At 43.6% G+C, this 13023-nt stretch overlaps 3 protein-coding genes across 3 annotated transcripts in view; 1 reads left to right on the forward strand and 2 right to left on the reverse strand.

Annotated features, from left to right (window-relative positions):
• LOC114552945 (heterochromatin protein 1-like) overlaps nucleotides 1–13023 on the reverse strand; it is a 600023-nt gene that overhangs the window by 28369 nt on the left and 558631 nt on the right. The gene's annotated exons all lie outside the window — the stretch shown is intronic.
• Nucleotides 1–13023, reverse strand: part of LOC114553107 (NACHT, LRR and PYD domains-containing protein 3-like) — a 582600-nt gene that overhangs the window by 25265 nt on the left and 544312 nt on the right. The window lies entirely within an intron of this gene.
• The window catches only part of LOC114551846 (protein NLRC3-like), a 101713-nt gene continuing 91672 nt past the window's right edge, over nucleotides 2983–13023 (forward strand). The window contains exons 1-4 of the mRNA XM_028572730.1: nucleotides 2983–3102; nucleotides 5388–5490; nucleotides 5852–5962; nucleotides 6235–6342. Of these exons, the coding sequence (XP_028428531.1) occupies nucleotides 5402–5490; nucleotides 5852–5962; nucleotides 6235–6342 (308 nt within the window). The 5' untranslated portion in view covers nucleotides 2983–3102; nucleotides 5388–5401. The remainder of the gene's footprint in view (nucleotides 3103–5387; nucleotides 5491–5851; nucleotides 5963–6234; nucleotides 6343–13023) is intronic.

The raw sequence follows: 13023 nt of genomic DNA on the forward strand, positions 1-13023 counted from the left end.
ACATAACTACGCGGGTGGCTACACAACACAAGAGTTCAAGATGGCGAGGGAAGCCATGAGAGTTGAGATTCTTTTAAACTTAAACATACGTTGCAGACATAAGGTATAACATTGATAATGCAGCGCCTAGGTTGGTGTGGAGTTGAGATAAGTTGCACTAACATCTGATCTGTGCAGTCACAGACTATGTGAGTGTCAGGAAGGGCATGTAGATGTGTGTGTGTGTGTGTGTGTGTGTGTGTGTGTGTAAGAGAGGACGTGTCTGTCATCAGTGAAAAATGTAAGCAGTGTCAGAACTGGTTGGACAGCTTGGTGATCCATTTACTGTAACTAAAACACAGACATCTTCCAACACTGAGACAGACTTGGTTTGACTGAAAGCTGTTTACACGGTCCATGTGTCAACTGTCCCAGAGACAAACTGGCTACAGTGACAGAGGTCATCTCTCTCCTCTTCAAATGAGAGTCCATCTGAGTTAAAGGAGATGGTTTGAGAATGATTAGCATGTATTACTGTTGGTAGTTCTCAGGTCTAAACAACAGCAGAATGTTCTCTGAGTTCACATCAGTGAAAAACAGGGAGGGTCCAAACTGGTCGGACAGCTTTTATCAACTTGGCCGTGGTACATCTGATCCAACTTTGACAGTACTTTGACAGTGAGTTGTTTGGACTTTTACTGTATTAAAAGTTACCATAAGTTCATTCTGTACTGCATTTAAAGTACCAACAACTCACTGTCAAAGTACAACTGGGTTTTGGATCAAATGTATCACGGCCAAGTTGATCAGAGCTGACAATCAGGATCACTTTGATCACATTGTGCTATGTCGCTGTTTAACTGGAAAGTAGAAAGGTTTCTTTATGCTGATTGGCTAATTCAAAATATGTATTTGAAATATTCTGTAGAATTTCTCTCTGTGTTGAAGAACAATGATTTTAGACAATATTTACATGTAAAGCTGTTTGTATGTCTTAAAAAGCAACAGTTTGATTGTCTTCTGAGTTCATGTCATCAGTGAAAAATGCCTTGAGTGCCTAAACTGGTTTGACAGCTTGGATCAACTTTTTTGTTTGTTTTTTAACTCTTAAAACTCTGTGTTACGTGCTCAAATACAGCCATCTTCCAACACTGAGACTGACCTGGTATTATTGAAGACCCTTTAGCACAGTCCATGTCTCAACTGTCCCAGACTGCACCAGTCTTTATAACTTTTTTCTAGATGGACCAGAGCCAGCCCAGGGTGGAAGGGGACTTAGGGGCCCTCTGCCGTCAAGAGCCCTAAAGGAAGAAAAATGTGAACTATTAATTAGGGACTTAACACCGAATGGCGCAAGCACCCTTTTATTTTAGTAGAGATTTTTATATTTAAAGCTTGGGATGCTTGAAAAACTCGTCACTCGGCACAGTCGTCAGAACTGGTGTAAACTGCTGTAATGATTGGGTTTTGGGAGTGGCCAACGGGCTCCTTAGCGCCCCCCCTCTCAAAAGCACACTTTGGGTTGTGATAAAGTTCCTTTTATGTTCAAAATTTGGTTCGGTTTGCGTCACACTGCACTTTATCAAACGCAGCAAACAGTGGAAACACACGTCACGTGGTGGAAGCAGTCGCTTGTTGATTGGACAGAATATCAGAGGGAAACTCTCCGAAATAATGAAGCTCCACTACATTTCTACCGTGTTGGCTTTTCTGGTTCTGCTTTAGTGTTTCTAATATTTTAGAGGAAGGTGAACAATGGGAGCAGCTGACTTAATGCTTTTCACGTCTTTTATTCCTGTTGGCCAGTCAGACTCTTAAAGTTTGGATTTTAGTTCTCTTACAAGCCAGTAACTGACCCTCTGCAGATCTGATAGTTTTATCATTGTGGAACAAACAATCCTTCATGTACATAGACTCTTTGTCCCAAAAACTCTTTTTAATGTTATTATACAATCTAATTTCATTTTACTTTGTAGTTTGAATTGAGGATTAAAAAGTATAAAATGTATGGAGCTCCCAGTCACCTCTTGGCCTGTAAACACATCTTCAAACTGCCGCTGATCCAACAGATCTCTGTAGCAGCTAAACAACTGCTGCTGGCAGCCGGGGTCCCGGAGCTCTGTAGCAGCTCACAGTTTCTCTCCCCTCGCACTAAAAACAGATCTGTGTGGAGCATATGCACCACTACGCTGCTCTCTGCCTGCTGTCTCCAGTCTGATGGTTATGGTGGAAGCGTAGTGTTGGAACATCAGCTCTGCTTACGTTACGCGTGCAATGTAGCCGCCAGTAGAGTTTAATACTTCTATTTTAGGTATATAATATCTGGTCTATTGGTGAAGCAGCATTAATCACATTGTGTCTCCACCGGGCAAAAAACTAATTCATCAGAGGCAGGGACATGTAGACCAGAAAGGGGGCAATCCCACGCACCCCCCTTTTATTTCCTTCCAGCTAGAATATAAAGTGCAGCTTCCAGCATGAAGCGTATCCCACAATCCACTGCAACATGAGGTCACACAGGTCTGACGCCGCCTGTGCTCTAGATACCCGTCGACAGATGTGAGAAGATATTTAAATATATTTTGAACGTTGTTGCTTTTGCTGTGTTGATTTGCGAGCTGCAGTCAGGAGAAAGATGCTTTTATTGTTTTTGGAGATTTTCTTCTCAGCCAAGAGTGAGGGAGCGCTACATGTAAAGGTAAATGTTGGACAAAAACATGCAGTGTAAAAAAAGTATTAATGTAGTAAATATTAACAGGTAAATGTACTTAAAGTATCAAAGTAATATGTGACATGGAGGCCACTTGGAGAGATATCTGCTGCTGTACCAGTTGCTGATCTTTATCTCATTAGATGGTCAGTTAGCTCCATCTAGTGGACAGATAGTAGAACTCCATCATCTGATGGGGGACTTCTCTCACACTGACTGGGTGTGTGGACAGGTTGGACTGGTTCTGACGTCTCTCTGACTCTGAAGTTATGAACTGTGACGGCATCTTCAGATCAAATGCACATCGACACCAGGACTGACGAGGGCCAATGAGCAGCTTCTTCTCTCCCAGAGTTTCCTCGACACATGAAGGAGGAAAGTGTCTGGAAAGTGACCTGAAGAGACTTCAGCAGGTGAGAATCTGACCAGAGGAATCTGGAAATGGTTGATGAACAGAATCACTTTGATTCAATCTGTTTGACTGGACAGAAGAAATGGTTCTTTCTGGGTGGTTCTTCAGATTTTTAGAGATAGACTATGATTCTAATGAGTGTCCATCTGAGTTAAAGGAGATGGTTTGAGAATGATTAGCATGTATTACTGTTGGTAGTTCTCAGGTCTAAACAACAGCAGAATGTTCTCTGAGTTCACATCAGTGAAAAACAGGGAGGGTCCAAACTGGTCGGACAGCTCTGATCAACTTGGCCGTGGTACATCTGATCCAAAACACAGTTGTACTTTGACAGTGAGTTGTTTGTACTTTTACTGCATTACAGAATTACCATAAGATCATTCTGTACTGCAGTAAAAGTATCAATACACTCTTTCAAATTACTTTGTTAGTAAGCTAGATGTACTTAAAGTAGTGCAGTAAAATGTGTGTGTGTGTGTGTGTGTGTGTGTGTGTGTGTGTGTGTGTGTGTGTGTGTGTGTGTGTGAACATGCATGGGTGTGCATGAGAGAGTGAGAATGAGGAAGATGTTGATGTAACTACAGGTGGCTAAACCACACAAGAGATGAAGATGGCGAGGGAAGCCATGAGAGTTGAGATTGTTTGAAATTTAAGCATACGTTGCAGACATAAGGTATAACATTGATAATGCAGCACCTAGGTTGGTGTGGAGTTGAGATAAGTTGCACTAACATCTGATCTGTGCAGTCAAAGACTATCTGAGTGTCAGCAAGGGCATGTAGATGTGTGTGTGTGTGTGTGTGTGTGTGTGTGTGTGTGTGTGTGTGTGTGTGTGTGTGTGTGTGTGTGTGTGTGTGTAAGAGAGGGTGTGTGTGTGTAAGAGAGGGTGTGTGTGTGTGTAAGAGAGGGTGTGTCTTTTTATTTATTTAACCTTTATTTAACCAGGTAGGCTGTTGAGAACAGGTTCTCATTTGCAACGGCGACCTGGCCAAGAAAAGCATAGGCGTGCAAGACAAGAAATAGTTTCACATTCAATACAGTACAATAACACATAATACAATATGCTACATAAAGTGCAGATTAAGTGGGCATTACAAATGCTGGTACGTAGTTAGGTGTAAGTAAGTCGATGGATATGCAATACATGATCAGAGAGTAAATATCACTGCTGAGATGGTGTAAAGAGTCGATGGTGTAATGAGTCAATAAACAGTTAGTCTAGTGGTCTAGTTAGTGAAGTAGAATCAGTTGTAACACAATAGATATGAATAGACAGTCTAGATAAATGCTAAAGTGTAGTGTGAAGTCAATAATATTAGTGCAGGTTGTGGTCTATTAAGTGAGGTAGATCAGTAATAACACAGTAAGCAGTAATATAAATGCTGAATGTAGAGAAAAGACAATATACAGTTAGTGCAAATGGTGGTCTAGCTAGTGATGTAGATCAGTAATAATACAATATGTGTTGGAGCCATTTAATTGGCAATCAGCGTGTGACGCTGGGGGTGGAAGAGTTTATTTAAATGGGGCCTAATTGCTTCAGCTGGGTTGCGCACAGCAAGGTCACAGTTTGTTTGACCGTGGTTATGTGTATGATAACGTGGTAAGATTGAAAGAAGAATTATTGTTTTGTTTTATTAATTTGCTGGTCACTTCAAATAAACGGATTGCCATATCCAACTTTAAGTTTGAACTCTTGGACAAGTTATTCATTAGCAATTGTTGGTATAAAAACACGCATCTACAGCGATGCCACGCGTAAATTACAGACCAAACAAAGGAACAAATGTGCGCCAACAATATGCATGAATAAATAGACAGTCTGAGATGTAGTAAAGAGTTAATATACAGTTAGTGCAGGATGTGGTCTAGACAGCGAAGTAGATCAGTAGATGTGCAAAAAGTGTGTGACAACAAAGTTGGGAAGAAATAACAGTTGAGCATACTAGGGGAGGGGAATATTACAAAGTAGCGTCTGTCATCAGAGAAAAATGCAAGGAGTGTCAGAACTGGTCAGACAGCTTGGTGATCCATTTACTGTAACTAAAACACAGCCATCTTCCAACACTGAGACAGACTTGGTTTGACTGAAAGCTGTTTACACGGTCCATGTGTCAAGTGTCCCAGAGACTCCGAGTCCTTCAATGGACCTCCTCAGTGTGTCTGATGGACAGAGCTGATTCTCTGTTTTCTACACTATTTGTGACATGTTAGAGAGGAATGAGAGACTAATGTGTCCTGTGATGAAAATCTTGTTATAGTAACAGAGGTAATCTCTCCCAGCAGGTGAGGACTCTGCTATGAGTCAGTGTGAGGACAGAGAGGAGGGAGCCCCTCCCTCTAAAACCACTCTGTGTGGGGACCATGACAGCCAGAACAAAGCTCAGAGGTGAGATGATGATAATGGACTCTTCTCCATGTTAGAGCTCAGCACATCACTCCACATACTAACTTTATTAGTTTATAACTGATGACATCAGACTCAAGTTCACAAAATCAAAAAATTAACAATAATGATTTGTGACTTCCCTTGGACTTGATAAACCCAGAGTGCAGCACTAAGAAAAGTTCACATGTTCACAACATGATCTACTCTGAGACAGATCCATTGATAGTATTCATCCTGATGCTCAATTCTCAAAATGAGACTTGTATATTATTATTATTATTGATATAATAATAGAACAGAGCAAATTAATTAATGTAAATAGTTAAAAATATTATTTTCATCTTAAACCACTTTTCATTAGTCTGCAGCAAGGCTGTGAACCAGGACCTGAACCCAGCTGTGTGTCCATGAAGAGTGACTGGTCTATGGGTCGCCTTATTCAGTTTAAACATGGACAAGCTGCTGATGGAAGGTAAGAATTTGAAAATGAACTTTGTTATTATCAGACTCTCCTGAGAAGAAGAATCCGGACTTGGTCTAGAGCTCTGTAGTCTGTTGTAGGACTCAACGATATAATGTGTCAGCAGTGATATCACAGTGTACACCCACTGTAGAAATACATAAATGAAATTAACTTCTTACTTTATTAGTCAACAAAGAGCCAATGACTGAGATGAGACAGCATCATTGATCAGATTACATTTTGGTGAATAATTGCTGTTTCACTGTCTTTGTTTTTATCAGGATGCAGCAACAGACACCTGGACCTGGAGCCAGCTGTGTGTCCATGAAGAGTGACTGGTCTATGGGTCGTCTTATTCAGTTTAAAGACGGACAAGCTGTTGATGAAAGGTAAGAATTTAAAACTTTGTTATTATCAGATTCTCTCAGAGCTTTATGGTCTAGCTTTGGCAATGCCACAAAATGTGATTTTAATCTTATGCCCAGTGATACCAGGACCAGAACCACCAGACAGATTAGCGCCTCCCAAGACGATTATGATTGGATTAAAGAAATGCCAATAAACCAGAGCAGCCTTTTAATAATAATAATAATAATAATAAATTAAATTTATATAGCGCTTTTCAAAGACTCAAAGTCGCTTTACATGGGAGGTAGATTACAAAAACAGAACAAAACAAGACAAGATTCAGGCACAGCGGAAAAGGGAAGGGGGGTGGGGGGCTACGGATAGGCAGAGGTGAAGAGATGGGTCTTGAGGCGGGACTGGAAGATGGTGAGGGACTCAGAGGTGCGGATCTCTTGGGGGAGGGAGTTCCAGAGCCTGGGAGCTGCTCTGGAGAAGGCTCTGTCCCCAAAACTGCGGAGGTTGGACTTGTGGATGCAGAGGAGACCAGCTGAGGGGGATCTGAGGGACCATGAGGGACGGTAGGGGGAGAGGAGGTCAGTGAGGTATGAGGGGGCCAGATGGTGGAGGGCTTTGTAGGTGAGGACCAGGATTTTGTAGGTGATCCAGTGGGAGATAAGAAGCCAGTGGAGTTGTTTTAGGACTGGGGTCATGTGGTGCCAGGATTTGGAGCGGGTGATGTGTCGGGCGGCTGCGTTCTGGACCAGTTGGAGTCGGTTGATGTTGGTAGAGCTGATGCTGAGGAGAAGTGAGTTGCAATAGTCCAGTCTGGAGGAGATGAAGGTGTGAATGAGTCTTTCAGCAGCGGGGGTGTGAGAGATGGTCTGATTTTGGCGATGTTGCGGGGGTGAAAGAAGGAGGTTTTAATGACTTGATGGATGTGAGGCTCAAGGGAGAGGGTAGAATCAAAGATAACGCCAAGGTTGCGGGCCTGGGGAGATGGGGAGACAATGGTGCTGTCGATGGTGAGAGTGGGGTTATTGGTTTTGGAGTATGGATTTGGAGCCGATGAGGAGGAATTCTGTTTTATCGGTGTTGAGTTTGAGGAAGTTGTGTTGCATCCAGGTTTTAATAGCTGACATTCAGGCATTGATGTGGGAGAGGGGAGGATTGTGGGGGGATTTGGTGCTGAGGTAGATCTGGGTGTCATCGGCATAGCAATGGATGTCCAGGTTGAAGTGGCGGAGTATCAGACCAAGGGGGAGGATGTAGATGATGAAGAGGAGGGGGCAGAGTACGAAGCCTTGGGGAACGCCTTGACTGACTGTGGCTGTGGCAGAGGTGTGGCTATGGAGAGAGATGAAGTGGGATCTGTTGGATAGGTAGGAATGGAGCCAGCTGAGTGCAGTACCTTCGATACTGAGGTCTTTGAGTCTGGTGAGCAGGATGTTATGGCTCACGGTATCAAAGGATGCACTCAGGTCAAGGAGGATGAGGATGTTGAGGGAACTGGTGTCAGCAAAGGTGAAGAGGTCGTTGAGGACTTTGAGTTTCTGTGCTGTGGAGGGGGCTAAAACCAGATTGGAGGGGTTTGAATTGGTTATTGGCATGAAGATGGGTTTGTAGTTGTGAGGCGACTATACGTTCCAGGGTTTTAGACAGAAGGGGAGGTTGGATATTGGGTGGTAGGTGTTGAGGGTGGAGGGATCCAGACCAGGTTTTTTAAGGATTGGGGTGACAGCGGCAGTTTTGAAGGCAGAGGGGATAGTTCCAAGGGACAGTGAGGAGTTGAAGAGGTTAGTGAGGTAGGGGCATAGGACGGGGAGGCAGGACTTCAGGAGTGGAGTAGGGAGGGGGTCAAGGGAGCAGGAAGTGGATTTGGAAGAGCTAATGAGTTTGGAGATTTCAGGAGGAGTGACCGGGTCAAACTGGGACAGGAGGCAGTGAGGAGGGGTGGGGAGGTCAGGAGAGATGGGGAAAGGAGGGGCCATAGTGGGTGCTGGAGTAGATACTGAGAGGTGTGATACAGGGGATAGAGATTGGTAAATGATGTTGATTTTGTCAGCGAAAAAGTGGAGGAATGAGTTGCAGAGATCCGGAGTAGAAGTAGGGAGGGTGTTGGTCCAAGGCTTTATAAGAATGTTCATTGAGGAGAAGAGGGTTCTGGGGTTTTGGCAGGGGTCGGTGAGGATGGTGGAGAGGTAGGCAGATTTGGCAGCAATGAGGGCATCTTTGTAGGCAGTGAGATGGAGTTTATAGGCTTCATGATGGACTGTGAGGGATGATTTCTTTGTCAGACATTCAAGTTGGTGGCCAGTTTGTTTAATTTTCTGGAGTACAGGTGTGTACCAGGTTTTTGTTTTGAGGGGGGCCAGAGTGTTGAGGGGGGTAGTAGGGCTGCTCGATTATGGAAAAAATAATAATCACGATTATTTTGGTCAATATTGAATTCACGATTATTTAACACAATTACTCATGAACATTTGTATATAATGGATAGTGTCCAGGGTATAATTGGTTAGTGTCCTTTATCTCACAGAAAGTCTTTGGATCAGAATAAAATCTGTTTTACTACTGTGAGTCAGTTCAACTTTACTGATATCACACATAATGTTACACAGCTAATGAACAGTTCCACAGACATAACACAATGTGCATCTCACATCACATGTTCACTCAGTATGACCACTACTACTGTCATTACTAAACATTGTGCCAAAATATCAACAATAATGTCGCCGTCAGGGGGCTTATTTGCTAGCTAACCTTAGGAAAAATCCAGCACATAGACGGTACCTTAGAGTAATGTTACGGGAAACAGGTGATTTAAACTCCCTTCTCATTTACATACAGTTTAACAACAAAACTAAATGCTGAGGGAACATTTCTATGTTTTTTCATGTTGGTTTTGAGCACTAAGCTGGAAAAAGTTTTAAACAGTAAGTGAATACAGCGTGTCGGGGGAATAAAAAACTTCAACTACAGCGGGAGGGGCAAAGGCAGAGGGACCGCAGGGTTAGCTAACGTTAGCTGTTCCCAGACAACTGAGTTGGTTTTGCCTTTTTTTGCTCACCGAACGCTGCTTCAATCTTTGCTTTTCTCAGCTCAGTCCGTAGGGACTTGGGTTTGGAACCGGAGGGTTGCTCGTTCAAGTCCCAGTACGGACCAAAGTACAGAGTGTGGATTGGTAGCTGGAGAGATGCCAGTTCACCTCCTGGGCCCTGCCAGGTGCTCTTGAGCAAGGCACCGTACCCCCCCCAACTGCTCAGGCGCTGTTTCAGCACTGGCAGCCCACTCACTCTGACATCTCTCCATTTGTGCATTAATAGGTCCTGAGCATGTGTGTGTGTATTTCAGGCCTGTGTGTAGTGATTTCTAACAAACAGAGTGTAAATTTTAATTTCCCCACTAGGGATCAATAAACAGTATAAATTATAAATTATAAATTATAAATTATAAACATAAATTATAAATTAAATTACTCGCGCTGAGTTTTAAATTTCAGCGGAAGCTGCACACAACTTGCCTCCCTGACTGGCTTCGGGAGGGGCAGATGTGCACATGTCATTCAGAACACAAGACAAAATAAGAGTGTTCTTGCAAAACAGAACATGGCAAAATAATCATTTTTTCTCGATTATACTATTTTGGTGATCGTTGGGAACCGAAATTGAAATCGAAATTCAATTAATTGCACAGCGCTAGGAGGTAGACAAGGTGGAGTTGAGGTGGTTTGTGAGATCATCAGGTGAGGTTAGGGTTGAGTCCAGGTGGAGAGTGGTGGAGAACAAGTCAGAGAGATGGTGGGGGTCGATTGATTTAAGGTTGCGGAAGGTGATTTCTCTGAGGAGGCGGGGGCGTGGGGTTAGAGAAGGGATGGTGAATCATATCAGTTTGTGATCAGAGAGGGGAAAGAGGCATGGATGGAGGTCGAGCCCCGGTTGGTTTGTGGAGCAGACCAGGTCGAGGATGTGTCCTTTTTCATGGGTGGGGAATGTGACATGTTGGGTGAGAGTGAAGTTGTCCAGTAAAATGGTGAATTCAGATGAGAGCTTGCAGGTGGGAGAGTCCATGTGGATGTTTAAGTCACCGAGTAGCAGCCGACGCGGAGAGAGAGATGAGGCTAGTGTGAGGAGCTCAGTAAAATCAGAGAGGAAGGAGGGATTTGGTTTAGGTGGCCGGTAAATGAGGATGACTGTCATGGAGGAAAGAGCTTTGAAGGCGAGAAAATCAAACGATGATAGTGAGGGGAGGGTGAGTTCTGTGATCCGGAAGTTCTGACTGAAAATAACGGCGAGGCCACCTCCACGGCGGGAGGGGCGGGGTTTGCAGATGTAGTTGTAGCCAGGGCGGGATGCTTGGTTGAGGGAGAAGAAGTCATTGGGTTGTTGCCAAGTTTCAGTGAGCAGAAGGAAGTCCAGAGTGTTGTCGAGGATTAGTTCATGAGATCAAGTGTAGAGGAGGGCAAAGTTGGCATGTGGCGGTAGCATTCTGATGACGTGGTAGAGGTGAGACAGAGCGTGCAGGTGACCAGATGGATGGAATGGATTGTCCGTGATGGAAGTAAACAAACAGCTTCTGTGGATGTAACGGGGTCGACGTAGAAGTCCGAGCTGTTTGATGACTGGGATGCAGGATGCCGAGTCCAGTCTCGGCTCGCATCTGGTGGAGGTTGCCTGTGAGAAGGAAGGTAGGCAGTCGGATTAGCTGCCACGCGTTGGGTGAATGTGGGCAGTCAGCTAGCTAGCGGCTAGCCGGCGAGGCGACAGTTCGGTCGAGGAGACCGAGCGGCTTCGGGAAGCAGCTGAGAGGCTGTCCAGAGTTAAAATGACCAGAGTTGCCAAAATGATCCATGGCAGCAAGGTCCAGTGATGAGATGAGATGAAGTTACAACGAACAAAAACAAACAAGAACACAACCGGCAATAGCAAGCAGAGAAAACCAAGCGGAGAATAGAAAGCGGAGAATAGCAAGTGGAGAATAGCAAGTGGAGAAGCGAACAAACAGCGCCAGCGTCCTCTCTGAATGCTGTACTTGAGTTGTAATTTTAATAGTAGTAATAATAACACTACAAAAAGAGACCAATACAACCCAACACTAAGTTATACAGCCCTGCACGCTGGACTTGTACCTTTCACTGGGTAACATTTACTCGTCAGAGTTGGAGATGACGGAGAAACAACAGAACTGGAAAATTCTCCTGCTTCCCTGAAGTAAACGGTGTGGGAACATTTTGTCTTATCTGTGAGTGAGTTATGGAAACAAACAATTAAGGTAAAACATGCCAGCTCCATACAAATCCTCAAACTAATGGTGTATTCCAGTGGTTCCCAACCTTTTTTCCTTGGCGGCCCCCCTACTTATGTCTAAGAAAAGCTGAGCCCCTCCCGAAACCGAAGTTGAGGTAACTCTCGAGATAGAGCCTTACTTTCTTTTTTATACAAAGGAGTATCAGCACTTTTACATTTCTCCACCATGTTTCATTCATAAAATAGTGATGCCGTGGCGGCAGGAAAGACGAGGATGATAGCAGATAGCAGCTAGCAGGTAACAGCTAACAGCTAGCAGCTAGCAGCTAGCAGATAGCATATAGCAGATAGCAGCTAGCAGCTGACCTGATGACAGCAAGGGTCACAGGTTAAGAGTTCCCGGAGGTTTGGCCTACTACTAGACTGCCCTTCCTGCTTCTTACAGTGCAGACGCTCTACTGCTTGCTCCTGCTTCTGCTTGCATATTTCTGCTGATAATCTTGCTTTTCCTCTGAGAGAAACTATGAGCAGCGGCTCTTGGATACTTATAAATCACTGGACTATAAATTTTTTGTAGACATAGTAGGCTATTGTCATATTTGAACATTTTTCTGCGTGAGCGTGGCCTACCAATAGCTCAAGCCTGTCCTAAAGTGACTGTAGCTAAAGCTAATTAACAGCAAGATGCCACCCTTCTCCATAGAGGACTACTACAAACTCCTTTATACAAATTTTATAGTTGTGAGAACAGAAAAAAGAGCTCAGAAAAGCTGAACGCAGTTGGCGAAAATCTAATCTCCAGATCCATTATAACACTTATAAAGAGAGACTTCGCATTTATAATCTGGAACTAAGAAATGCAAGGCGGTCCTTTTTCTCTGACATTATCGCCAGAAACAATAATAATTCACATGCTTTGTTTGCTACTGTTGATAGATTAACAAACCCTCCAGTACCAGTAGCATCTGAACTGTTGTCTACCAAGGCTTGCAATGACTTTGCCTCCTTCTTCACAGACAAAATTCAGAAAATTAGACAAGCAGTCAGTGCTTCCATATCAAGTACAGGATATGTGTTTGTGCAACATGACAATTACAACATGACACAATTTCATACGATCAATCTTAAAAACTTGGAAGACATTATACAACATCTGAAAACTTCCTCCTGTTGCCTTGATATTCTACCAACGGGTGTTTTCAAAAATGTTTCGAACTGTGATCTTCTACAGATTGTAAACACATCTCTGCTCTCAGGTATCTTCCCACAGGCCCTGAAAACTGCAGTCATCAAGCCACTCCTAAAAAAGAACAATCCAGACACGACACTAATGAGCAACTATAGGCCAATATCAAACCTTCCATTTTTAAGTAAAATCATAGAAAAAGTGGTTTTTCAACAACTCAACTTTTTCTTATCGCTAAACAACAGTTTTGATGCCTTCCAGTCAGGTTTTCGACCACACCACAGCACTGA

Source organism: Perca flavescens, chromosome 3 (assembly GCF_004354835.1).
Source record: "Perca flavescens isolate YP-PL-M2 chromosome 3, PFLA_1.0, whole genome shotgun sequence".
NCBI classification, from domain to species: Eukaryota; Metazoa; Chordata; class Actinopteri; order Perciformes; family Percidae; genus Perca; species Perca flavescens.